The sequence below is a fragment of the Panthera onca genome, chromosome E1 (genome assembly GCF_046562875.1).
Source record: "Panthera onca isolate mPanOnc1 chromosome E1, mPanOnc1 haplotype 2, whole genome shotgun sequence".
NCBI classification, from domain to species: Eukaryota; Metazoa; Chordata; class Mammalia; order Carnivora; family Felidae; genus Panthera; species Panthera onca.
In genome coordinates this window covers 39,882,004-39,909,895 of record NC_138352.1, presented here as the reverse complement: position 1 = coordinate 39,909,895, position 27,892 = coordinate 39,882,004, and the positions used below count along the sequence as shown (strand labels likewise).

The following is a 27,892-nucleotide window of genomic DNA, read 5'->3' as shown; positions in this document are numbered from 1 at the left end:
TTGCCAGTGGTGGTTGTTGTTGCACATTTTTTTTTTTAAATTTTTTTTTCAACGTTTTTTTATTTATTTTTGGGACAGAGAGAGACAGAGCATGAACGGGGGAGGGGCAGAGAGAGAGGGAGACACAGAATCGGAAACAGGCTCCAGGCTCCGAGCCATCAGCCCAGAGCCTGACGCGGGGCTCGAACTCACGGACCGCGAGATCGTGACCTGGCTGAAGTCGGACGCTTAACCGACTGCGCCACCCAGGCGCCCCGTTGTTGCACATTTTTTAAAAGTTTGTTTATTTATTTATTTAAGTAATCTCTACACCCAAGGTGGGACTTGAACCCACAACCTAGAAATCAAGAGTTGCATGCTCTTCTGATTGAGCTAGTCAGGTGTCTCTGTCAGTGTTTTAAATATTAGCCATTGTGATGTGTCTACTGTGGTTTCTCATAATAATTTTATTTTCCATTTGCCTGATGTCTGGTAAGATTGAGCATCTTTCTATATATGTATTGGCCTCTTTTATGAAGTAACTGTTCAAGTAGTTGGCTCCAACTTTATTCTTCTTCAAGATAATCATTACTATTCTTGACTCTGTGTGTGTGTGTAAGTATATATATTTTTAAAACAATTTATCAGTCCCTATTCCTCAAAAGACTCAAACTTTGATTGGTATTTCACAGAATATATATATTTATATATATATTTGGGGAGAATTTGCATCTCTATAATGTTGAGTCATCTAATCCATGATCATGGTAATATCTCTCATAGGCTGACTTTCATTTTTTCTCTCAATAATACTTTAAAGTTTTCTGTACAGAGTCCTTCAGAATCTTTCCCATGATTCATTCCTAGGCATCTGATATGTTGTTTTTTTTTAACGTTTATTTATTTTTGAGAGAGAGGAACAGAGCATGAGTGGGGGAGGGGCAGAGAGAGAGAGAGAGAGAGAGAGACAGAATCTGAAGCAGGCTCCAGGCTCTGAGCTGTCAGCACAGAGTCTGATGCGGGGCTCGAACCCACAAATGGTGAGATCATGAGCTCAGCCGAAGTCGGATGCTTAACTGACTGAGCCAACCGGGAGCCCCATGATGTGTTTTATGTTATTATAAATTGCACTGTCTTTTAAATTTCAATTTTCTCATTGCTTGGTACAGGTATTCAGAAACACAATTGACTTTTGTAAATTGACCTTGTATCTAAATTCACTTATTATTTCTAAAAGCTTACCTGTAGATATTTTCAGATTGCATTCATGTATAATCCTGCTGTGTGAATAAGTTGAAAGTTCTATTTCTTGATTGTTCAATCTTTACGCTTTTTATTTCCCTTTCTTGCTTTATCGCCCTAGTTAAAACCTCCAGCACAAGGTTGAATAAAATTGGTAATAGCAAGTATTGTCTCATTCATCTCAGGGAGATCATGAGCTAGGACACTGGCTGTAGAGTTTCTGTGATCTTTGTCCGATTAAGGAAGTCTCCTACTTTTAGTTTATTGAAAACTTTTATTACAAATTGTTTAATTTTATCAAATGTTTTTCCTGCATCTATTCAGATAACCATATCATTTTTCTTCTCTATTCTGTTAATGCGATAAAGGGAAATGTGATGCATGCTAGACATATTAGAGTCATCCCTGGGAGTTTTGCTGGGTCATTGAGAATGATCCTCTCTCTTATCTCCCATAATTTGGAACTATAACAGCTATGTAAGTCTGGAGCTTCTGGGAATATCTTTCCTACCACATGGAGAGAGCCTGCCAGAAAATAAGGTCAACCCAGAGGAAATCAAAGCCAAGATATAGGTGGGGGGGGGGGGGGAGTATGAGAGAGAGAGAAAGATACCCACACAGAAAGTAATGTTGGTGAGAACATTTAAACCCTGGATCTAACAATGTCAAACTTTTCCTAGATAAACAAGCTATACGAGCCAATCAACTTTCTTTTCTTAAAGTACTCTGAGTTTATCTTATTTGTACTCATTATGCCCATCTTGCTGGGATGGTTTTCCCAAGCAAATTGCAAAAATGCATATCAGGCTGTTGAACATAAACTGTATTTCCATCACAGCTGAGTGATGGGACTGGGCATGGGGCTGGGCACTGCAGCTAAAACATGCAATTCTAGGCAGTCTTAAACATATGCGAGACAGGCTATGAAAACCAGCACAGCTCAACTTCCAGATAGATCAGCACTAAACCTTTATATTCACACACCCATTAGGTCCTACCTTACCACACAATCCATTTTCCAAAATGCAAAGAATTCAGCCCATTATCCTGGCTTTGGGAATGGGTACAGAAAGAATTATCCAACTTGTCTTCCCAATCACTGATGAAAATCATTCTAGGAATTTTTGGAACATGACAGATGTAAAAGACAGGGAGCAAGACAGCCAGTGAAACATCCATACTTTCCTAGGGAAAAGAGGAAGATTGACAACTCAAGAAACAGTCAAGTCTTTTCTTTTATATGGAGACTTCATTGTCACTGCTATGATCCCTAGCTGAACTGACACCCCAGGAGTTCTCAGCTTAGGACTCTTTATAGTACAGAACCAGCCCTAGCAGCCCTGTGGGCCCCTGTCTAAGACACTGGTTTAATGAAGCCATAATCCATGCACTTGATGAGACATTCCCGGGCTGTCTGAACCACTTCTGCCCTCTTCTCGTCTGGCTCTTGTTTGCCCACTACAGTCAGGATCTCCAGCAGTTCACTCTCCACCAGCTTCTTGGCCAGCTCAGCATCTGCTGCCAGCAGGTTGTAGGCAATGACCAGGCCCCGGTGTTGGACTGACAGCCGGTCGTGCAGGCAAAGCCGCTGGAGGATCTCCAACCACTGAGTTGTCTGGAGGGGAGTTGTGGATAAAGAAGGATTGGAGGAATCAGTGGAGGCACAGAGACTGGATATTCGGGACAAGATAAACCGAAGGCGCTGGTAAGGCCCAGATTCTGGGCTCTGAAAGGACAAGCACATGTCTGGTTATCTGTTGGGACTCAGTTTATGCCTATCTGAGCCCCTTGGGACTAGCTGGCTGATGCCCATCTCCTTACCAGAGCCAGGGCAAGAATTAGAAAACTAAAAGGAACTTGACATAGTCCAATCCACTTCATTTTATAAGTGGGGTAACTGAGGTCTAGGAAGTGGAAGTAACTTAGCTATGGTCACACATCTAGGAATAGTAGAGAATGAACATCCACCCATTCATTTATTTTCTTAACCATCTGAGAAGCAAAGGGACAGGCCCACTGCATGCCTAATTAGAATGGGGATGGAGAGTGTTCAGAAAGGAGAATTCTAGCCTTGAGCACATGGGCAATGACTGCTTCTTGCCAACCCAGGTGCCCTTATTTTTTTTTTTTAATGTTTATTTATTTTTGAGAGAGGCAGAAACAGAATGTGAGTGGGTTAGGGGCAGAGAGAGAGGGAGACACAGAATCCGAAGCAGGCTCTGCTGTCAGCACAGAGCCCGACGTGGGGCTCGAACTCACGAGCTGTGAGATCATGACCTGAGCTGAAGTTGGACGCTCACCTGACTGGGCCACCCAGGCATAAATTTTGGTTTTTGTCTGCTTTTCTCCTCTGGCTCATATTTGCATGAACCAGGTCCTTACATAGGCTTTTTAATTTTTTCAGAGCAATGCATAACTTACCACAAATATTCTTATAGTTGCTAAGAAAGCAATATTTTCTTTTTTTATATATGTTTATTTATTTTTGAAGGAGAGAGTGAGCAGGGGAGGCGCAGAGAGAGAGGGAGACGCAAGAATCCGAAACAAGCTCCAGGCTCTGAGCCGTCAGCACAAAGCCCAACGCAGGGTTTGAACCCATGAACTGTGAGATCATGACCTGAGCTGAAGTTGGATGCTTAACCCACTGAGCCACCCAGGCACCCCTTGCTAACCCAGTGCCCTTAGAGATATGACCACCAGGCATGCCCTGGGCTTGCACTCCACCATCCCTCCTCTCTCTCTCTCCTCCATTCCCGGTTGTGAAGCAACCCAACTACTGTGCGTGGGGAAGACAGGACTCCAGACCATTCTGATCGGCCCAGAAGACAGAGTTGGAGCTAAGCATAGAACCAGGAGGCTTGACTTTACAACATTCAACAGACACACATGAGCAGCAGAGTAGGAGACTTATTGGTATGGGTCTTGGAGTCAGAGAGATCAATGTTCAGGTCCCAGCTCAACCACTTAACCAAATGTGACCTTAGGTAAGTTCTGAACCTCTCCAAGTCTCGAGAGCCCCTCTGTCATCTAATACACCTACTTCTTCACATTGTTCTGATGCAGTGATATGGTGCAAGAAATTGCTTAGCATGGTGGCCGGAGCACAGTAAAGTGCTCAACAAGGAGGCGTGGATGGGGATTATGATTTTATGCAGTAGTCCAAGCATTTCCCCTTTGCTTCCTCGTATACTTATTACCTCACCCTCCGTTTGTCAACAGGGGCAGCTTCCCACAGGCACCACTCACAGATGGGGAGACAGGCACAGGGGGAAAGGACAGACTAATTATTGGCTCTTCGGCTTCTAAGCAGATTTTGGTAAACTCTGCACCGAGCGCACCACAAGGAAAGGAAAGGAAAATTCAGCTAGCTGCGGTAGAGTTCAGGGGGAAGGTTGAATGCTGATGGGTAACTGATAACAGGTCCAGTGCCAGTGCTCCCCGGGCACAGAAATGAAGCCAAGATTTCGGAAGGAAGAAGTGGCCAGGAGAGGGTCAGCAATCTTGAAGGATTTCAATCCCTTCCCAACTACCCGGCGATGTGATCTTGAGTGGGTTACTTTTCTGCACTCAGTGTTTCTCACCGGTAAATGGGGATAATAATAACCATATCCACCACACAGGGCTGTTGGAAGGATGGAACAACTTAATCGATGTAAACATTTAGAGGAGTGTCTGCAGCACGGTAAGCAGGCGAGTCGCAGAGCACCCTGTGGGACAGATGTTGTGTGACCAGTGACTTCAGCAGAGGCCACTTCGGGGCAGCAGTTTCAAAGTGTGGTCCTCAGGCTGGAGGCACCCCACCTCTCATCTACTGATGCAGAATACCTAGGGAAAGTGTTTTCATCAGCCCTCCAGGTGATTCACACACCTCTCAGTTCTGAGAAACTTGCCTTACGGGGAAATGCTAAAGCCCAAGGACCAACCAGGATGAGCTCCATCCAGCTGAGAGACCCTTCCCTGGTGCCAGGCAGCATAAGCGCCTGTGGAACACACGCACACACACACACCACCACCACCACCACCACCACCACCACCACAAACTGTCTAAAAGAGCCTTCCTTTAAAGCAGACTTGAGTACATTTGAACGAAGATGTTTACAGTTTTTGCCTTCAGTGGAGATGATACCTACAAACTAGGTTGTTTGGTGGGCTAAAGCCATCTGCACCTTGCATGGCCGGGTCCGCAGCTGCGTTTATACCACTTTGCTGAGATGGCCACAGTCCCACCGAAGGATCTGATCACCGCGTTCACGTGAGAGAATCTGCCATCTCTTTGCCCAACCACCAGCTCCCTGTGGCACCCCAACCACATCCATGCTCCTCTCGGGAAGCTCGGGGGCTCCCCCACAGTAGTTAGTGTTGTGGCCATCCTTGTCATCATTCTGAACTAATGAGCTGTAAGCACCACCAAAGGCAGTGGGTGAAGGTACAGTGGGAGGGACCTGAGTTAGCACACCTGGGAGTCCCAGCTGTGGAGGTAGGGGGCCAGATGGTATAGACGCCCCTTCTTAGGTTGTAGGAACAGGTACCCAGGGGCCTGGGAAGTGTTACCACAGAGGCCGGCCTCCCCATAGAGGACCACGCAAGGCAGTCCCCTTTCCACCCCCAGGGCCCGCTCTCACCACTTGGGTCATCTTGAGGCACAGTTTCTTATGTGCTGCTGTCAGCATGGCCAGCGCCCCTGCGGCCGCGTTCTGCACCTTCTCATCGTCCTCTCCACAGAGCAGCACCACCAGCTTCAGCCGGTCATTCCCATCAGCCAGGAACCTCTCCTGTACCTGTGGGAGGCAGGTACAGGGCTCAGAGAAAAAACGAAAAAATGCCCCCACCTGCCAGCGTGAAGAGGGAAAGAGGCATTGGAAGCCGTGTTCTCTGACCTAAGATCCTTTGGAGCTTTCCTTTGAGCAGCTCACCCATGCCACCTCCCCCAGGAAGTCTTCTCTGATTAACTGGAGAAAGGGGCTATAAACTCCTCCAGCTAAAAGGTTAAAGAGACTGCCGCCATCTCTGTTTGCACTTGGCTATCCACGTCAGGGGAAAGGGCACAGGCTCCTGGATGGTAGGTGTTCCCCAAAGAGTCGTGTTTCACTTCCCTTTGGGGAAGCCTGGAATGTTTCTCCCACAACAGATGGGCCTTCGGGGTCTGCCATAAAATGGCTTTGCAGTCCCGGAAGGTACAGGGGCTTGGCAAGAGCAGGGGACAGAGCAAGAGCTGCTGTACCATTCAATGGGTGAAGGATGAGCTTCCCAAGGGCCCTAAAGCCAGAAGAGCCTCCTGGGGCTCAGGGCCCTGACATGTCTCAGAGCTCACTGCCCCCCCCCCCCCCCCCACACACACACAGTCTGCTCCACAGTAAAATCTAGTTGGTCAAATTTAAGGGCATTTTGTCGGGTCAGGTTTCCTAGAGGTGGAGCTCTGAAAGGGGTCTAAGGTCAGTCACAGCTGCCCAGGTTATGACCCGCATCTCACTGAAGCTGGGGCAGAGGTCCTCAGAGGCGAGAGTATGGCAGAGATAGTCACTGCAGTCCCCTCTCATGGGGCACAGTGGTGATTGGAAGCCGCTATATTCCCCACCGATGTGGCCATAAGCCAGTGCTCGTGATGGAATGTGAGAGGAAGTGATACGTGTCACTTCAGGCCACCATGGCGGAGTACCATAGGTGCCTTTCCCAGAGGTTCACTCCCTGTTCAAATGGAGACCACTCCCAGAGTGCCAGAGAGGGAGACAGTTCTTTTTCAGCTGGGGGGCTAGTTCTCAATGGTTGAAGAAGCCTGGATCCCAAGTCATTGCTTAGAAGCAAGCCAGCAGATCCAAATGTAAGCAAGAAATGAGGTGAGTGAGAAATGAATTTCTCTCTTGGTGGGACCACTGTATATTTTGATTTTGGGGTGTCACAGCAGCTGATGTTCCCAGGGGAAGCCTACTCCTTCTCCCCCACTCTTCCTCCCCCGACTTTCTTTGGATACACTCTTTTCTCCCACATGGCTGCCAGCCCTCCAGGCCAGCCTTAGGCCAGCTCCCTGGTGGATCCTGTTTAGCTTTAAAAATTTTTTTTAACATTTATTTATTTTTGAGGCAGAGAGAGACAGAGCATGAATGGGGGAGGGTCAGAGAGAGAGGGAGACACAGAATCTGAAACAGGCTCCAAGCTCTGAGCTGTCAGCACAGAGCCCGACATGGGGCTTGAACTCACGGACTGCGAGATCATGACCTGAGCCGAAGTCAGACGCTTAACCAACTGAGCCACCCAGGCGCCCCCCCGTTTAGCTTTTTAAAAATTTATTTTTTACTTCAACAGGCTTTCGTGGGTTGGGTTTTCCTAGTATACCAGTGGGAAGATCCAAGACCTGAGTTAAGAATCAGGGGAAAACAGAGGGGTCTCACGCATGGCCTGGCCCTCATGTTCATGAAGGGCCTCAGACTTTGGCCCTACTGTTACCTCTGATGAGGTTATCCCTACAGGCATAGCAGTACTCTGGCAGGATGGAAAGAAGGCATTCATTTACCATATGGTTATAACTGGTCTCCATTACTGGACCATGAAGCCATTGGCATGTTCTGAATTCATTTTATTTTTATAAATCCTGTAATTACTCTGTGAAGAACACAGTTATAGTGCATTGCAATTTCCATAGAAACAGCAATAGTTCATTAAACTGTTAACATTTAAAATATTCTAAAGTTGTTTGTACAACTGTGTTTTCTCTCATATTTTTATATATGTGGAGCTTCAATAAATGTAAGTGGTCTAGCCTCTTTTGATCTCTAAAAGACCCTGGTCTTATATTCTTCTCTGTTATGAGATTATTCTGACATAAATAACTTAGGGAAATGGTACCTTCCACCTTGGCTGGCCCAAACTGTGGGGTCAAAGCCCCAGCTAGGAATAATACTACTTTGTGTGTTTTTCTTTGTCTCCTTGGTTCATATATCCCAATCAGAGTCCCTACAGGGAAGAGGACTGCAATCTGGAAGAGATTCAGGGGTTCCTGGGTTCACCTGCCCCATTCCCATCCTGAGCCCGCCTCACCTCCTTGTTCAATACCATGTTGCACATGCATTCAGTGGCCGCCTGCCTCAGCTGGTCGTGATTCTCAAACATGTAATTCTCGATGTCTGGCAAGGCCTTCTCCTTAAAGATCTTCTGCCTAGGGTTTGAGAGGTGGAGGAAGAGAGGCGACTGAGTCCTCTGGAGTGAGCATTTGGAGTTTTGGGCCATCCAAGGGCCACTCCACTCTGCTGGTGGTTCCCTCCCACGCCCTCATCAGGGTTTGGACAACATCGATCCCACCCCCAGCTCCAGGAGAGGCACCAAAGGGCATAAGCTAAATGATAGCATAACATCCTGGCCATAGCAATGGGGTCTGGGGTGAACATGTCACCAGGCTGGAGATTCTTCTGTATTATTGGTGCAGAAGAGAGAGTCTTTCTCTCTCTCCTGCTGGCTATGAAGCCCAGAAGATGTGAGGTCTGGAGCAACCCTTGTGATCACAATCGAGGGGAAGAGCCCATTTGATAATTAAGACAACACAGGCAGAAGTGGACAGAAGTAGGAACATGGGAAAAGTAGGGAAAGTGGTAAAGAAAAAGTGGGGAGGTGGGGAAGCTTTGTAACCCTTGTATCAAGCTGCACCTGCTTCTGGTCACCCCAGGCTTTTCATTTACATGAGTCCTTAAATCCCCTCTGTGCTTAAGCCATTCTGAGTTGAGTTTTCTGTCACTTGCAACCAACTGAAAGAATCTCAACCCAAAGCTCTCCACCGTCTCCTTGGCTCCCAAGAAGGAATCTGTTTTATCCCCACCCATCCATCTGGATATCTTTTTTTTACTACTTCCATCAGAAAGAAATAATAGCCTTTGCCTTCCTACATTCACTATGTGCTAACTCGAAACCCTCCCACTGTTGTTTCTACCCATTGCCTTCGATCCTGTCCTCAGAGGAAAGCACACGGGGTGTGTACATGAAATTTCCACCAAACCCTGCAAGGGGCACATCTCTCCCCGCTGCTCTCTCCTCACCCCACTCACCGGAGTCTGTCACTTCGCCCAGACAGATTGGTGAGGCCCAGGAGAGCCTCATAGTTCTGGAGCCCATCCCGCTGTGTGTCCAGAAGACTCACGAGGGGCCGCACCACCTCATACACCTGTGTGGAGGGTCAAGGAGTGAGTTGGATGGAGACCGCATTCCCCCAGACCCAAACATCAATAGATGCTGGGCTTCCGAATTTCCAAATTCCTTGCCCACCCACTGTCCGACTCAGGCTTCACAATGACCCTGAGAGGCAGGATTACTTTCCTTACTTTGCAGATGAGATAACTGAGTTTCCAAGAGGACAGTCCCATTAGTCAGAGGCAGAGCCAGGCACCTCTAATTCATTGTCCTCTCTGTGACAACACCATGCCCCCTCCCAGGCCTGGGGTAGGGTGCAAAGGGCCCTAGGAGCAAAGGAGACTCCTCCCAATGCCCCCTTCCCCCACCCCTCCGCTGCCCCGGCACCAGCACCCACCCGCTCCCCCGGAAAGGCGATGTCTGGATTGGACACGGCGGCGATCTTTGCCAGGGCATGGGCTGCCTTCACCTTGCCCACGTCTGTGCCCTCCAAAGCCAGGGGAAGCAGTGCCTGCAAGAGAGGGCATGGTCACTCTTTGGTCACAAACATCTAGAGACCTCTCTCCCCATCCTCCTCCTCTAGCTGCTGTCTGCCTATTCCATTAGGAGTTCAGGACAACTAGGGGCGCCTGGGTGGCTCAGTCAGTTAAGTGTCTGACTCTTGGTCTTGGCTCAGGTCATGATCTCATGGTTCATGAGATCAAGCCCCATTGACAGTGCAGAGGCTGTCTGAGATTCTCTCTTTCCCTCTCTGTCTGCCCCTCTCTCTCTTTCTCTCAAAATAAATAAACTTTAAAAAAAAAAAAAAGGAGTTCAGGAAGACTCTACAACATAAACAACCCTTGAGCATCACAGAAAACCTCCCAGCACACTTTGGTGTCTTCCCCCACACTCCCCATCCATACTGTTTGTTTTTGGAAAAATAAATAGATCGACACACTGACTTTTTACTTCCTGACTAAGTCAAACCTAATCATCACGGCAGACACTTACTGAGCACCTACTATGAACCAATACTTTAAGAGTATTTCTGTAATCCTTGTGACATTCTGCAGAGTGAAGGTGTGATCCCCCTTCCCATTTTACAGATGAGGAAACCGGGGCTCAGGGAGACAGTCATTTGCCCAAAGTTATCCAGCTAAAAAGGGGATGAGCAAGGACCCAAAGACAAGTCTTCTACAGCAACATCCACGGTCTGTGTATCTGTACCTTGCTTCCTTCCCATAGCAAGGAGCATGAATGGGATTCCACAGTAAATCCCATGACACACCGTAAAATCAGGCAGAAGTTGATTTGGGACCATCCGCACAGATAGGACAAATACTTGAATGACAGTGTTCCAAGGAGGTTAGGTTGGAGCAAGCATATTTTATTTTTGGACCAGGCAAAGAGCATACACACACACACACACACACACACACACACACACACACACAGTTGCTCCTCCCCAGTGGATCATCTTTTAGGATGGCAAGAACCTTATCCCACCAATTACCTTGCCACCACCTTGAGCCACAATGGTTCCTCGGTCTTTTGGGTTATCACACAGCGCCAGGAATACCCTGTAGGGCAAGGATAAAGGACACATCATGTGAACCTTTCCCAGGCATCAGCAGGCCAGCCAGTCAGACCCAGTGAAGCCCTGGAAAGTACTGCACCTGCCCTATCATTAGGCAGCTTGGCAAGATACTGCCGTGGATGTAAGGAGCTGGGGAGAAAGTAAAGCCAAGTGAGCAGCAAAGAGCCCCCATCCCTATTTGGGAAGGCAACAAATGGCTCCCTGCTGCCCATCAACCGGGAGAAACTCTTCAGTGCAGATGCAACCCAGGACCTCTGTGATCTGACCCTCATCCCCCTCTCTGGTCCTACTAGCATGGCTCCCTCCTGTGCTCTCCATGCTCCAGACATGCTGCAGGAGAATCTCATCTCACTGACTCCTTCTCCCTCCGTCCCCTCTGCCTGGAACTCTTCCTCCCTGGAACTTAGGTGGCTCCTTTTCTTACCTCGTGGTTCCATTGAGTTACCACATCCTCCAAGAGGCCTATCCTGGCTGCCCTCCCACCTCCCCTCCAGTTGGCTGGTGGGTGCCACTGCTTGTGCTCCAACCAACCCTTTGTATTTGCCCCATCATGGCACCCGATGCATCGTATTGTACCTGTGAGCCTGTCTGCCTCCCCATCTTTGGAATAGCAGGTCCCACTCGGGGCCTGGGAGGCAGCTAACCAGGATGGACAGTGACCTCTTTCCTCCCGATGCAAACCTCCACCTGGGATCACCTGCCCTGCCACATCACTCTTCAATGTCAATCTCCTCCGTCTCCTTTCCAGATCCCTCCAAGGGCTCATTCCCTCATTGACTTCCCTGCTATCTCTATCTCCCTGCCCAGCCTCTCACCCCCAGCTCCCTCAGACCCCAGCCCTTGCCCACTGCAGCCCCACCTGGCCAGCAGCTCTTTGGTCTGGTCGGTGAGAATGGCACTGTCTGCTTTCACCATGCAGGCCAGGGCAGAGGTGACACCAGCCTTCAAAAGCCGCTTCACACGCATGTCTATAAAGTCCTTCTTGTCCTGGGGAGACAAAAGGGTAGCAATGGGGAAAGAGCCCAGGCACCAGGCCAATCTGTATTGGAACTAAAGGTGGTGCATTTCTGACTGCTTATGGCAGGCTGAATAATGACCTCCAAAGATGTCCACATCCGAATCCCCAGAACCTGTGAATATTACCTTACATGACAAAAAGGACTCTGCAGATGTGATTAAATCAAGGATCTTGAGACAGGGAGATAATCTTGGATTATCTGGGTAGGCCCAGCATAATCATGAGGGTCTCAATAAGAGGGAGGTAAGGAGGGGGCACCTGAGTGACTCATTTAGTTGAATGTCCGACTCTTGGTTTCGGCCCTGGTCACGATCTCATGACCTGTGGGTTCAACCCCCACATTGAGCTCTGTGCTGACAGATTTACAAAAATCTAAATCTTTTACTGGCTGGAAATACCTATACGTTCATATTCAAACCATGTACAAAGCATACCCTTGAGTGCAGGGAATCACTGGGGAGGGCCCTAAGGAGATTTTGTAACGTCTGGGCTACCGCTGACGGGCCTCTCTCCCCTGTCTCATTATTTCTACTTAACACCCAGATCCCCAAAGCCAGATATCCCAGGAAACAAAATTTCTGTAATTGTTGGAAACATGAAATACACGGTCTGATGTTCATGAAACCAGCAACATAAATTGCAAAATGTTCATCGTAGCTCCATTTGGTTTTTCAGACTAATGGTTGGATCCTCACTCCCCACTCCCCATAGAACATTAAAAGTAAGGGGGAGGGGCACCTGGGTGGCTCAGTCGGTTGAGCTTCGGCTTAGGCTCAGGTCATGATCTCGTGGTTTGTGACCTCGAGCCCTGCGTCTGGCTCTGTGCTGACAGCTCAGAGCCTGGAGTTTGTTTCGGATTCTGTGGCTCCCTCTCTCTCTGCTCCTCCCCCGCTCGTGCTCGCGCATGCGCGCTCTCTCTCTCTCTGTCTCTCTCTGTCAAAAATAAACATTAAAAAAAATTTTTTTAAATAAGGGGGAAATGAGCGTCATCTAATGGGAGAGATTTGCCATGATCATCTTCAAATTATTTGTGTCCTGTGCCAAATCCTCCCAAGCACATACACACAGCACCCAGACATCACTGTCCTTCGGTTCCACCTCTCAGCTGGCCTGGTGACCCTCCAGCATCATCCCTATCCTCACCTTAGGGTGCTCCTCAGGCACGTGCTGCTTGGAGAACTTGGCGAGCTGCACCAGCTCGGGGATTACCTCCTTGACATCATAGCTGTTGGTGCAGTTCACCAGGGTGGTGGCCACAGAATACAGGATAGTCTTGTCCGTGGTCTGGAGTTACCGGGTGAGGGGAAGGAGGGGAAAGGCAGAAAGGAAACTTTAGAACAAATCTCTGCTTCCAAGACGGTCCCCTGGCCTGGTTGGTGAGTTGGTTTGGGAGGAATATGGCTGGTGCTGCCCAGCTTGGAGGCAAGCAGGCGGCACAGAGGGAGGAGGAACCAGCTCTACTCAAGCAGGGTGGGCAGAAATTTCTCCTGCACCTGCAACAGCACCCCTGGGAGCACAAATGGGCACCCTTTTGGTACTCTGTGCCTCTTTCAAAAGCCGAGTCCAACACACTTTGCCATGGGATGGGATGGGGGCTAGACTCCTCTGGTCTGGCCCTGGTGATAACTTCCTTCTCCCTTTGGTGGTGGAAAAGAGCCAGGGATTGGCCCAGTGCTGGGAAGGAGGGAGGGGCCCAGAAAGGGCTAGCCACTGGCTCTCAGTCCCTCAGGACCTCACCGTCCTCTTATTCATCTTCCCACTGCCTGGCAGCCACGAAGAATCACGAGCCCATTTTATGGTCAGGTAAAATGAGGGCCAGACAGAGGGAAATAACCAATCTGGTTTACGTGGGCAGTAGGGGCAAGGCCAGGATAAAGACACAGGAGTCCAATTTCCCAGGCTCAGGGGAGGACCCTGTGAGCCTGAATCCAGTAGACCTTTCCTGAGGCCAGAGGTCAGGGCCACGCTTGCCTTGGCCAGCTCAAACATGGCCTGCAGGGCAGGGATGTCCTGGACAAAGTCGTCTTTCACGTCAGCATCCAGCGTGAGGTAGGCCAGGCCCTCCACTGCCCATCGCCGGGTCCGGGTATCTATGGACGCGTTGCACAGCCACCTGGAAATTGGGGAGGAAGAGCGCTGGGGAAGAGTGCCATGGCTCCGGTCAAGATGGTGGAGCCATTTCAGGTTAGTGGGTAGCAGGTGGGGAGCGTTTCACAATGTGGCCCCACGAGAGCACACCCCAGAGAGGAGATGGTGGGCCCAGGGAAATAGGACCCCCTTACTTGCGACACTGTTTGGCCAGCTTCTCTGTCGACCCTTCAGCAAACTGCCTGAGGCCATAGTCTGTACCACCTGCAGAGCCGAGCTTACAGAGCCCCTGGGGAGGAAGGGAAACGCTGGTAGAATCAGGGACACTTGGGGACAAGGCTTTGGTCAAACTCGTCCCTTTGCCCCTTTTTCTTTGCCTCGATAAACCTCTGTGCATACTACAAACCTCAGCTCAGGGGTCACCTCTTCCAAGATGCCTTCCCTGAGGCTTCCAGGATAGGGCAGATGTGCCCAAAGGCTGGAGTTTTTACTCTGCCCCTTTCCACCACCATTTTGATCCCACATATTGGCTCTGTGTCTGTTGTCTTGCAAAATGAGCACAAGACAATACTAATCTTATCAGAAACTGCAATGGTGAAAGATATTGGCAGACAGACCTTGTATGTAACAAACTCAGATGTGCAGAATTTCCTCAGGGAGAAACTGCACTCTTATTGGGAAAACAGGCCTTCCGTAAGAGAAAACTCATGGTGGCAGAAGCTATAACCAGCTTGTTTTAAAAACTGATACAAACAACAACCACAAAACAGATCAATGACTCCGATCCTCACTGTAATTGTTTACAAGCAAAGTAAAAGACCCACGAAAATACTTTCTGTTCAATGAAATTGGAAAAAGTGAAGCTGGTCATCTGTGCCACCTAGAAACTGATTAAGGAAACAGACTTTTTAGAGTTTGCTCTGAAAATACCGGTTGGACAGAAGCTCCTCGGTGTCAGCGTTGTTGAAAAGCGTGGAGGCAAAGGTCCCCAGGGTTAAACAGCAGCGCCCACCTTCCTGAATCTCCATTCTCACAGCCTCCTACTTATCACCCTGCTCTGCGGGGGCCCATGGATAGGGCTGAGCGCCCCCTACTGCACGGTCTTCTCACGGATGGGGCCACCCCTCGCTCATCTTGGTGCCCCTGGTGCCCCGGCACGAAGCCTGCTACCAACACTCACCACCAGTGTGCGGATCTTGATCTTCTCGTTTTTGGTGGTCTTGTAGATCTCTTTGAGCAGCGATACGCCATTGGTGATGATGAAGGTGGCGCGGCTGAGCTTGGTGGAGGCATGGATGAGGGCCTCCACGGCCACCAGCTGGTCTACCTCACGCTCCGAGCCACACAGGGCTACCATCATCTCCATCACACCTTTCAGTCCCAGCAGCTGATTGCCCAGGTCAAAGGGGCCTTGCAGGATCCCCGACACTGTCTGAATGGCAATCACGTTCTTGTCCATGTCCTGGGGGTCAAACTTGCTCCTAAAATAGAGGGAAGGTGGTTAAGAGAACTGGCTGAAGGTGGGTGGGAAGAGTGTGGGATCTGAGGGGCAGACAGACTTGAATTCACAACCCGGATCCACCACTCGTGTGCCAGGTGACCTTGGGCAATCCACGGAAGCTCAGCTTCCTGACCCATAAACTGACAGTAGTAGTCTTACTACTTATCAGAGTTATGATGAGGACAAGTGATATAACAGACGTGCCATGGGCTGTGTCCCCCAAGAAGCACACGCAGAGGGATGGGGATTGACATGTGAGAAGTTTATTAGGGAGAGTTCTTGGGATCAGCTCATGGGGGAGAAGGGAAGGAAGCAAGACTGAGCATTGGGACACACTAGGCTGCGACTCAGTCACCAGAAAGCCTCCGCCTGTAATGAGTGCTACAGCTGGGACACACGCCCAGGCTGTTTCTAGTTGGGGGGGAGGGAAAAGTCATTGGATGCTGGCCACCCTGGGAAGGGTGAAGCGGCTGTCCCCAGCTGAGGCAAGTCCCAAGGAAAGGTTGCGGGTGACAGCTGTCAGTCAACAGGCTTCCCAGCAGCTGGGCCATCTAGTGGGACAGAACAGCAGCCACAACAACACAAAAGGGCCTACTGTGGAGCCCGGCATGCTGCATCACTCTGCGATGTGACCAAGTCACGCAGTAGCTGGAGGTGGTGACTCCCCCGTCTGGTCCCAGTCCCTTCCCCCAGTGGGTGAGGCTTCTGCCTTGCTTTTGGAATCTACTACCATCTACCCTGTGGGAGAATCTCCGCATGGGGATGTCACTCATGACAAGTCCTCTGATCTTTTGGTGATCTGCCACGGTTGGTTTGATGGGAGGGATCAGGGCAGACGGGTGTAGTGGAAATGCAGCTGTTATGAATGAAAGAAAGAGGGCGACCTGGACTAGGCAGGAGAACCTCAGATCAAGCAGGAGTCGGAGACCCGGGCTCTGGTCTCACATCTGCCTCTGCGAGGCTGGATGACCTGAGCAAGTCCCTGTCGGAGAGAAGGCAGCTTTGGAAGCTCCAAGAGCCCCTCCGGTTCTGACATTCTGCATCCTGTACCTCCTGTCTCCACTTCCGCCAGGGAAGCCAGAGACTTTCACAATCAGTCAGGTCTGCCCTCTGTGCTGGTTCCACTCACCCCGGCCCCTGACAGAGCAGGGTAGGGATTACACCCTTTGTGCTGGGGGGAGGGAGGAGGTCTCTTCAGGCACCTCAGAGACTCACTCAACCTCCATGACTGGTCCAGGGGCTGGTGGCTGGTCCAGGGGCAGGCCTGTGCAGAGGCAACATTCCACAGGATGGCTGGGAGGGGCCCTCCTTCAAAATCCTCTGCCCTCACAAGGTCTGGCTAGGTGACAGTTACTGGAACTCAATTTGGGACCTCATGAGAGACTCAAGAAGTTAGCTGCCAAAGCTGAAGCTGAGGTAGAGAAAGACCAGAGAAGCCCTGAAGAGCTTTCAGGGAAACATTCGGGGGTCAGGTGAAGCGACGGGATTGAGCAGGAGCTGGCAAACCTTGGCTGCTTGGCCAAGTCCGGGAGGCTAAGAATGGTTTTCATGATTTAAAGGGTTTTTATTTATTTATTTATTTATTTATTTATTTATTTTTAAAGGGTTTTTTTTTAAAGTATACACTAGAGGGCTGCACATCCCAGCAAATATAAAATATTTCCTCCAGCCCTTTAGAGGAAAACTGTGCCAACCCCTGGAGGGGAGAAAAGAAAAGCAGAGTGGCTCCACTCTCCCAAGACTCACCTGGGATACTTTTTAAACATGTAACTTCCTGAGCCACATCCCAGACTACTGAGTCAAGTAGGGTCCCAGAAATCTGAATAATCTACAAGTCTGAGGATCATTGGAATAAAGGATTAAAAGACCGCGTAGCAGTGGGAGGGAATGGGAGAGGGCACACAGAAAAAAAAAAACGGAGATGCAGAGAGAGCATCTGAGTCACAATGATGGTTGAGTGACAGTGGGGAGACCCAGAGTTCCACTGTTGAGAGTCCCAGGCTCCTGTCTAGTCTCTGCAAGGCCACACAGCGCTTAAACCTGACAGAGCCCGGTCTCGCTCCCTCCTTGATAAGCGGACATTTGTTCCTTCAACCACAGGAGCTTGTAGTAGGTTTAAAATAAGCCCCAAAATATTTGACACTCTTCTGTGCAAAAGGTAGAGCCAAATTCCCCCCCTCTTAAATGTAGACCATCCTTAATGACTTGCTTCTCATGCATAGAATGTGGTGGAAGTGATCGTGTGTGACTTCTGAAGCTAGATGATAGAAGACATTGCCGCTTCGGCCTTGCTCTCTTGAATCACTCACTCTAGGGGAAACCAGCTACCACGTGGTAATGACACGGGGAGGTCCACACAGGGAGGAACCGAGGCCTCCCGCCAACAAGCGGCACCAACATGCCATCCATATGAGTGTACCACCTTGGAAGCAGATCTTCCAGCCTCAGTCAAGCCTTCAGATGACTGCAGCCCAGGACGACATGTGACTGTAAGTTCGTGAGAGCCCCACAGCCAGATCCACCCAGCCTACCCACTCCCAAACTGCTGTCAAACTGTGAGATAATAAATAGTTGCTGTTATTTTAAGCTGCTCCATTTTGGGGTGTTTTGTTACACAGCCATTGATAACTAATACAGAGCCCGACCCCGCGGGACATCCAGGAGACTCACGTGATGTACTCCTCACAGATCTTGCGGAAGTGATCACGCTCTGGGTCACAGCGCAGGTCATCGTAGAGCTTGTTGATGAGGATAGAGGCCAGCATGCGGGTGTTGTCAGTCAGAGGCAGGCAGGATGGAAGATCTGGAACCTGCCCCACCACCTTCAAGATCTTCCTCAGGCCTGCAGGGCAGATGATGGCAAGTGTCAGATTCCTGCTGGGTCTCTCCTCACAAACACACCCTCTCACCGTCTTAACGCCACCTTCTCTCTAGCCTGCCTTTACACAGCACATGGCTTATCCAGAGTGAAGGGCACTGAAATGGGGCCAAGAGGCCCGGGCTCTACACCTAACTCTGCCCCTAGGTGAGCAATCCACCTCCCACTGTGGTAGTTGATCTCAGAGGACTGAGTACCAGTGTTAACATTTGATGGTATAACCTTCCTCAAATACTATTTGATATTCTCTCTTCCCCAGGTCTCAGTTTCTGTAAAATGGGAACACTGCTACCTACCACAGAGAGTTTGAGGACTCAGTGAGGTGATGTATGGTAACCATTTGGGGCCAATCCAGACACATCGTTATCACTCAATACACATTTTTTATTTATTTAGTAAATGCTACATTTGCTATTTATGATTGCTATCTCTTCTCTCTTCTGTGGAAGAATCTTCAGTGACTTCCTATTACCCATCAGGTTAATTCAATCATTGCGTATTTGTTGAATAAATGAATGAATAAGTGGATAAATCAACGGGCAATTTTTAGCCACTGAATACTGAAATAAAGGACACAATCCTCTTCTCAAAAAGTTCAGAACGCAATAAGGAACAGTCACATAAAGATTATAGTAAGGTGTAATGAGGACAGCAGGTGTGATAAAGACAGAGTGGTTAACACTGCAGATGGGGTGATTTGCTCCAACAAAGAGTTGTAAATTATTTTGAGCACTTACTATGTGCCGAGAGCTTCATACACATTACTCCATTTAATCCCAACAAAAAACTACTGGTTAGAAATCATAATTCCCATTTTTCAGAGCAGAAAACCAAGGCATGGAGAAGTCAACTAAGTTGCCCAAAAGCAACTTGCAGCTGGCAAGTGACATTGTAACAGCACTCTCCCAGCAACGTCTGATTTCAATGCCCACGATATTAACAGTTATGTTGTGCTGCCTCTGGGATAACTGAAAGCTTGACTTTGGAGCCAGGTTTTGGGAGTGGCTAGGAGTTCGTCAGACCTTAGCTGGTGCAGATAAGTGGGAAGAGGTAGATGCTGGGAGGCGTGAAACTCTGGATGTTAGGAGGGAATTAAAAGTGCTCAAGGGCACCTGGATGGCTCAGTTGGCTAAGCATCTGGCTCTGGATTTCAGCTCAGGTCATGATCTCACTGTTGTGAGATCAGGCCTCAGATTGGGCTTTGTGCTGAGCGTGGAGCCTGCTTGGGATTCTCTCTCTCTCTCTCTCTCTCTCTCTCTCTCTCTCTGCCCTGTGTGTGTGTGCATGCACGCTCTCTCTCAAAATAAATAAACTTAAAAAAAATGTCAGCAGTATGTTTTCTGCCCTGCATACTTTACCACCCGCACAAAAGCACTGGCAGGGCTGGGGAGTCATGGGAAGCAGTTGATGAACCAACCCAAACTCCCAGCCCGGGTCTCAAAGAGAGCCAGTGAATGCACCTGCTTCACTTCCCACCACCTCCCCAATGCCCATCCCCCATGCTTCCCTTCCATTCCCACACATGCTTTGAGCATCTCATTCCTCTTCCTCTAGGATACTCTGGACCTCTTCCTCATCCATCATTGCCCTTCCCTGAACCCAAACGCTCACTTTTGGCTGGATGTCCTGATGGTTCCCAAGGCAAGTCTCCCAGACCAGCTTGTACAACACACAACCTCAACAAGGCATCTTTTCACTAGTGTGACAGGATTTGTACATCCATGTTCTGTTTACCCAAGAGCTACTTATTTTGGTTCCTGGAATAACAAATATTGCTTCCCACCTGCCCTACCCATTAGCTTGTGGTTGGACGTAGGTCCTCTCGCTGAGAGAAAGAGGTCTGCTGTTCACCCTTTGTAATGGATGCAGAAAAGACCAGAACTGGGAAGGGGAGGGGAAGTGTTGAGGGAGAAGGTTTAAGCACTAGAGTCATTTGTTAAAGTGCACTTTGCTGAGATCTGTGCAAACCAAACAAGGAAGCACAATATCACAAGAGGATACGTTTCAAGCCGGTGAAAGCTAATTTGAACCTTGTAGATCAAAGGATGGTCTATATGTCATCCAACCTGTGGGAGTTCATCACAGTAGATGATAAAGCCATGGGTGTGATTCCTGAACAATTAAAGTTGACTTGGGACAAGGGTAACCCCCCCGGAGCTGACACATATAATGGCCATCTGCTAGAACCTATATATGGGACAGTAGATGCCAATTCTCCCTTCCAGAAGGCCTGTGAAGTATTTTGCCAACCAAGGGACTTCAGGAACATTATCCTATGGTTGGTGGGGTCCTGTTTGCTTTTGGCATTGCTTGCCCCCGCTTGTCAGGTAACTCTGCCCAGCTGTTTTTGGGTGTGTTTGGACATTGTCTGGGTGTGTTCGGGCCCCGAATTAAGAGCCCAGTCTTGATCAGTATCCCCACCAGCCTGCTGGTGGGTTCTAACTGCTAACGCCTTTTCCTGGTTTTTCAGTTGGGACTGAAGACTTCTCCCAGACAAGGGCCACACCTCTTCTGCCGTCTGCTCAGTGCCAGGTACTCTGGTGCCCACGTGAAAGGCTGGAGCGAGCCCCAGACCCTCCCACCTCCTCACCGTTATCCACCACATAGATGGTGCGTGAGTTGTCGTGAATGGCGAGGTCCTTCCTGGGGACGTTCTTATTGAGCAGGTTCATGGCCTGGTCCCTGCCCTGGCCAGACACCTTCTTACTGACCAGCATGTCAAGCAGGTGGTTGGTTATCTGCTTTAGGTCCTTCTTGGTATCTAAGGAAGGAGAGGAAGGGGTAAATAGAGAGTAGGGAATCTCAGGTCTATAGGACCAAGAATGGCAGAGGCTTCTAGAAGGACTCTGGAAATATGGAATCCCCTGCATCCCGGATGTTGGAATTTCCCAGGAGAGTATAGAATTGCCCATCTCACCCCCCAAAAAGGAGACAAATCCCTAAACATTACCCCCCAGTGGCCCTCCAGCCACTGTGCACACTGACTTTTATAACAGCCCATGCCATCCTTGAATAGCTCTGGTTCTTAGAAAGTTCTTTATTCCAAAGCATGACTGGCAGAGAGCCAAGGACACTTCATGTAGCTCTTTATAAACTGATTTAACAAAATGTTTTCCAGACAAGAAATTTATACTCCTTACAGACATCTTACTCCCTGTAGATTCAGGCATGCTGGGAGCCTGCATTCAAGCCTCAGAAGGGATGCCAGGTCTTCCCCACCTGCTGGGGGATTAAAAGATAAATGCTTTTTCTTGCTTTTGCCCTGTCTGACTTCCCTGCATCTTAGGGATTTTTGTTCTCATTCTAGGTTGGATCCCAAACAGGCAGGAAGGCAGGCAGGGAGGGAGGGAGGCAGGGAGGCAGGGAGGAAGGCAGGCAAGGAGGGAGGCAGGCAGTGAGGCAGGCAGGAAGGCAGGGAGGCAGAGAGACAGGGAGGCAGGGAGGGAGGAAGGGAGGAAGGCAGGCAGGAAGGGAGGAAGGCAGGCAGGGAGGGAGGCAGGGAGGCAGGGAGGCAGAGAGGGAGGAAGGCTGGCAGGGAGGGAGGCAGGCAGAGAGGCAGGGAGGTAGGAAGGCAGGCAGGGAGGGAGGCAGGCAGGGAAGGAGGCAGGCAGTGAGGCAGGCAGGGAGGCAGGGAGACAGGGAGGCAGGGAGGGAGGAAGGCAGGCAGGGAGGGAGGCAGGGAGGCAGGGAGGAAGGCAGGCAGTGAGGCAGGCAGGGAGACAGGGAGACAGGGAGGCAGGGAGGGAGGAAGGGAGGAAGGCAGGCAGGAAGGGAGGAAGGCAGGCAGGGATGGAGGCAGGCAGGGAGGCAGGGAGACAGGGAGGCAGGGAGGGAGGAAGGCAGGCAGGGAGGGAGGCAGGGAGGCAAGGAGGGAGGCAGGCAGTGAGGCAGGCAGGAAGGCAGGGAGGCAGGGAGACAGGGAGGCAGGGAGGGAGGAAGGGAGGAAGGCAGGCAGGAAGGGAGGAAGGCAGGGAGGCAGGGAGGCAGAGAGGGAGGAAGGCTGGCAGGGAGGGAGGCAGGCAGGGAGGCAGGGAGGTAGGAAGGCAGGCAGGGAGGGAGGCAGGCAGGGAAGGAGGCAGGCAGTGAGGCAGGCAGGGAGGCAGGGAGACAGGGAGGCAGGGAGGGAGGAAGGCAGGGAGGGAGGCAGGGAGGCAGGGAGGAAGGCAGGCAGTGAGGCAGGCAGGGAGACAGGGAGACAGGGAGGCAGGGAGGGAGGAAGGGAGGAAGGCAGGCAGGAAGGGAGGAAGGCAGGCAGGGAGGGAGGCAGGGAGGCAGAGAGGGAGGAAGGCTGGCAGGGAGGGAGGCAGGCAGGGAGGCAGGGAGGGAGGGAGGCAGGCAGGGAGGGAGGCAGGCAGGGAGGCAGGGAGGTAGGAAGGCAGGCAGGGAGGGAGGCAGGCAGGGAGGCAGGGAGGTAGGAAGGCAGGCAGGGAGGGAGGCAGGCAGGGAGGGAGGCAGGCAGTGAGGCAGGCAGGGAGGCAGGGAGACAGGGAGGCAGGGAGGGAGGAAGGCAGGCAGGGAGGGAGGCAGGGAGGCAGGGAGGAAGGCAGGCAGTGAGGCAGGCAGGGAGACAGGGAGACAGGGAGGCAGGGAGGGAGGAAGGGAGGAAGGCAGGCAGGAAGGGAGGAAGGCAGGCAGGGAGGGAGGCAGGGAGGCAGGGAGGCAGGGAGGCAGAGAGGGAGGAAGGCTGGCAGGGAGGGAGGCAGGCAGGGAGGCAGGGAGGGAGGGAGGCAGGCAGGGAGGGAGGCAGGCAGGGAGGCAGGGAGACAGGGAGGCAGGGAGGGAGGAAAGCAGGCAGGGAGGGAGGAAAGCAGGCAGGGAGGGAGGCAGGCAGGGAGGGAGGCAGGCAGGGAGGGAGGAAGGCAGGCAGGGAGGAAGAGAGGGAGGCAGACAGGGAGGGAGGGAGGCATGCATGGAGGCAGGGAGGGAGGCAGGCAGGGAGGCATTGTCTGGACGTGGGTCTCAAACTGCAAGATCAAACTGCAAACTGCAAGATCATGACCTGAGCCCAAGTCAGAAGTTTAACCAACCGAGCCAACCAGGCACCCGTCTCCATGATTTGGGCTACTCTAGATACCTCACATAAGTGGAATCAAACAGTACTTATCTTTTTGTCACTGGCTTATTTCACCTAGCATAACGTCCTCAAGGTTCATCCATATTGTAGCACATGTCAGAGTTTCCTTCCTTTTTAAGGCTGAATACTATTCCATTGTGTGGACGTACCACATTTTATTTATCCATTCACCCGCACATGGACACTTGAGTTGCTTCCACCTTTCAGTTATTGAAAATGATGCTCCTATGCCTCTAACACTCTTTTAATTAGAAAATAAATATAAAAATAAAACCAGGCCACCTCCACCTACAGGGAATGACCTGTCTAAGGTGGCAACCGACTCTCCCTGGCCCCCACCCCTGTGGAAAAAAACCTGAAGAATCCCTCCTACCTAAGACCAGCGCTTCCTCCTTCCCTTGATGTTCTCGTTTGTCCTCTCCTGACAGAGAGTCGATGACAGCCTGGAGCAGGTTGCAGACGGCCAGAGACATCTCCTCGTTCTCCACGGCCATGAGGCTACAGATTCTGTCTATCCGGACGGCATGGAGAATCACTGTGGCCTATACCCCCAGCAAGAACGAGTCAGCTGCCTGCCCCTCTCTTCCAGCTGCCATGCAGGTTAGGAAGTGGGTGACGTCCATCCCCACCATGCCCCTGCAGTAGGGAACTAAGCCCAGGCAGCCATGCCTCACGGGGCCCATGGTCTAGGCAGGATCTTGACACAAGCCAGGCCCCTTTCCAGAGGTTTAAGCCTGGGCCGTCCAATACAGTAGCCACTTTGCCACATGGGGCCCTTGAGCACTTGCAATGTGGTGAGTCTAGGTTGAGATGTGCTTTACGCGTAAAATATACACGGGCTTTGGAAGACTTAGGACGATACAATGTAAACTGTCATAACCTTTGCATTCAGCTCTTCCTCATAAACTTTCACTAGCCTTATCTTTGCATAAATGCATTTCCAGCTCAAAGGGAAATGCAGAGGATCAATCTCTGTTGATCCGGGACCGTACAATCGAGGATGGCGGGGGGTGGGGGGACACTCTCCACTTGGCATCTGGGTCTATTTATGCCACCCACTAACAGTCCACATGTCGCCCTCCAGATCTTCTGCCTGGCAGCCACCTGTGCCGCCAGCCCCACACCCAGGCCCTCACCCTAGCTCGGTGGCCACTGCACATGCCCGACAGGGTCCGCACAGCCGCTAGCACCAGCTCGGGCCTCTTGGTGTCCACAAGCTGCAGCAGCAGGGCCACTCCGTTGTTCTGGAAGATCCTCTCGGCCCCTGCTTCTTCACGCCCCAGGACGATGAGGTTGTTGGCAGCCTGAGGAGGGAGGACACGATGAGGGGGAGAGGGAGGTTTGGCTATCAAGGCCTCGGGCAGGGGCCAAGTGCAGGGGCTGGTTGAGGACTTGGTTTCCAAAACATCTTTATACTGGGTTCTTCCCCTACAATCCTGCTCCCAGAGACCTAGCCTAGGAACATGACACAACAGAAGAAACAAAGTAACTGACATACAGCCCAAGTTGATGAGATATACTGTAGCCACAAAGCCATAAATGAGATCACCCAGCAACTTGGAAAAAAACATTAGGAAGTAGGTTCACTCTGATTGCACTTACATTAAACAAAACCGTGTATGTATGCTTACGGATAAGTACTAAACCAAGGTATTGAAGTCTTGAATTATTTAAACAAGAAGGCCATTAGACTGAGTGGCATTAATGCCCTAGTAGCTAATGTAAGCAAACCCAAATGGAAGCCTGTAATGTCTCAAGGTTAAGAAATCGAAACTTAAGAACAGTCAATCACAGCCAACTAGGCTTTCCCAAATAATGTAACTGCTTAAACTATAGCCAATCAAATAATTGCATTGCTTTCTTTCCACCCATGTCTTTCTAGAAGCCTTTCCCCTGGCTCCTGTAGGTACAATGCTCCTAACCACTTCCTGTTTTGCTGCTACCCCACTTGAATCAATTTTGCCCAAATAAACCCTGAAAATTATGAATATGCCACGGTTTACCTTTTAACAGAAGTGAATTGTTTTCTTTTAAAATTTTTCCCTTGAATATGGTTTCAGCATTTTGGGTTTGCTTGTTTACCTGTTCTGGGCAATCTGAAGTCACAGGCATTCTCAGGGAGGTGGTGGTTGGTGGGCAGACAGCTCAGGAGAGGGGTCTCAAGAGTCCTGGGTATGAAGACTGATTCTGCTGTATGCTAGCTGTGTGACCTTGGGCAAGTCATGGTACCTCTCTGGGTCCCAGACCGCAAAATTAGGCAGTTGAGCTAGAAAGTTCTCCAGTGTCCTCCCACCCTAAAACCTTGAGGAGGATACATATACCTTAAATGGCCCCAGATCAGGGGAGGAGGCCTCAGCAAAACCTGAAACCCTGGAGTTGGAGGAAGAACTCATGAGAGAGAAGGAGAAGGTGAGCAAAGAGAGAGGGAGTGGGACGCTGGGTATGAGGCTGATTAGAGACTCCCGGGCAAGTACCACCAGGACCACCAACACTCTACCAGTCAAGGGCTGTGTACTCGCCAAGTGCATTTATCTGTAGCAACTCATTAAGTCCTCACATCAGTTTGTTATAAAAGGTATTTGCATGTTACATGGACTTATTGATCATAAAACTAACAAAAATTCCCCACGCATTGTCTGTCCAATTCTTATAACTATAAAATATTCAGGGGCACCTGGGTGGCTCAGTCGATTGAGCATCTATCTGACTCTTAATTTCAGCTGAGGTCGTGATCCCAGGGTCGTGGGATTGAGCCCCGCTTGGGACCCTGTGCTGGGTATGGAGCCTGCTTAAAGATTCTCTCTGTCTCTTCCCCTCTCCCCCACTCACACTCAGCTCTCTCTCTCTCAAATAAACAAATAACAAAAACCATTCAGATGTTCAATTTTTTTCCCCCTGAAAAAAAACCAGAAGGGAACATTAAAAAAAAAAAAAAAAAGGCAACAAATTTGGCTAAGAGGATGGTATTATGAGCAACCATTCTCATATTTCAGGATGACCTTTTACAATATTTTATAATGGACTAGAACATTATTTTAACATGTTGTTTTCAACAGCTCTCAGGGTGGAAACCTGGGTATGGCAAGTGAGGCACTTGCCTTGGATGCACCATTTACAGGGACACCGAAAACCTCGGCAATCAAGGTGAGTAACATCTAATGCAATATTTTAAAATATCAAAATCAATGCAATGCAAAAAAAAAAAATCATAGTGAACAAAAACTAAAATTTAAATAAAAACTCCAACCCTGCTCTCATTGGTCTCACCCTAGTCCTGGCCCTTATAGCCAAGTGCTTTCTAAAGTGCTTAACCTTTGGCCCGTTTGTGTCCACGTTCTTCAAGGAGACCCCCCTCCTCTTCCTCCGCGACCGGTCAGGGCGTTACTGTCTTGAGATCCGGTGGGGCCAGCAGCAGAAGATAGGCCGTGGCGGGGGAGGAGGGGGGGGAGGGGGGAGGGAAGGGGAAGGGGGAGGGGGAGGGGGAGGGGGGGAGGGGGGGATCCCGAGTGCGCCCTCTGCTGGCCGGCTGGTTGCCCCGCACTCACCTTCTCCAGCTTGTCCGCTTCACTGTTTTCATCCAGGAGGATCTCGAACATTTTCTGTACCCTCGAGTCTGTGGAGAACTGCACACGAAGCTGAGGAGAAAGGAGGGAGTGGGGAAGGAGGTAGGCAGGAGTCCACGTTCCAGGCGGCTCAGTAAATATTATGGTATCTACTCTGGGCCCCTACACTATGTTTCTTTCTTTCTTTCTCTTTCTTTCTTTCTTTCTTTCTTTCTTTCTTTCTTTCTTTCTTTCTCCTTTCTTTTTCTCTTTCTTTCTTTCTTCATTCATTCATTTATTCATTCATTCAACAAACCCTTACTGAATAACTACTACATGCCAGATACTGTTGCAGATGCTGGGGATAGAATGGTGAACAAAATCAAGTCCTCACTCCACAAAGCTTACAGTCTAGTTAAGTTTGCTATGCCAATTTGGAGGGCTTGGATCATCACCCAAATTTTGCAGTCCAGTAAATAATTAGCTATCACATACTTTAAAAATGGGCTAAAATAGAACTCGATTTCTAAGATCAGAAACCTGAAGCAGTTTTCAAGCACCTCTTCACTCAATTTAAAACCATTACATTTGGGGGCACCTGGGTGGCTCAGTCAGTTAAGCAGCTGACTTCAGCTCAGGTCATGATCTCGTCATTTGTGGGTTCAAGCCCCACATCAGATTCTGTGCTGACAGCTCAGAGCCTGGAGACTGCTTCAGATTCTGTCTCTCTCTCTCTCTCTCTCTCTCTCTGCCCCTCCCCTGATCATGCTCTGTCTCTCTCCCTCAAAAAAATAAACATTAAAAAGAAATTTTAACCATTATGTTTGGCTGTCTCATCCCTCACACCCCCACCCCCAACCCCAGTGCTCTGAATCTACC

General features: G+C 50.0%; 1 protein-coding gene across 3 annotated transcripts in view; it reads right to left on the bottom strand.

Moving 5' to 3' along the window:
• Positions 1 to 1,458: 1,458 nt before the first annotated feature.
• Positions 1,459 to 27,892, bottom strand: part of UNC45B (unc-45 myosin chaperone B) — a 30,485-nt gene continuing 4,051 nt past the window's right edge. For all 3 annotated transcript variants that reach the window (XM_060646680.2, XM_060646677.3, XM_060646678.3), the window contains exons 5-20: positions 27,017 to 27,106; positions 24,608 to 24,775; positions 23,845 to 24,013; positions 20,988 to 21,158; positions 18,190 to 18,361; positions 15,199 to 15,499; positions 14,213 to 14,307; positions 13,902 to 14,043; positions 13,074 to 13,214; positions 11,772 to 11,899; positions 10,829 to 10,895; positions 9,731 to 9,844; positions 9,252 to 9,367; positions 8,254 to 8,371; positions 5,844 to 5,999; positions 1,459 to 2,836 (exon numbers count right to left, since the gene is read on the bottom strand). In XM_060646680.2, the coding sequence (XP_060502663.1) occupies positions 2,576 to 2,836; positions 5,844 to 5,999; positions 8,254 to 8,371; positions 9,252 to 9,367; positions 9,731 to 9,844; positions 10,829 to 10,895; positions 11,772 to 11,899; positions 13,074 to 13,214; positions 13,902 to 14,043; positions 14,213 to 14,307; positions 15,199 to 15,499; positions 18,190 to 18,361; positions 20,988 to 21,158; positions 23,845 to 24,013; positions 24,608 to 24,775; positions 27,017 to 27,106 (2,409 nt within the window). In that variant the 3' untranslated portion in view covers positions 1,459 to 2,575. The remainder of the gene's footprint in view (positions 2,837 to 5,843; positions 6,000 to 8,253; positions 8,372 to 9,251; positions 9,368 to 9,730; positions 9,845 to 10,828; positions 10,896 to 11,771; positions 11,900 to 13,073; positions 13,215 to 13,901; positions 14,044 to 14,212; positions 14,308 to 15,198; positions 15,500 to 18,189; positions 18,362 to 20,987; positions 21,159 to 23,844; positions 24,014 to 24,607; positions 24,776 to 27,016; positions 27,107 to 27,892) is intronic.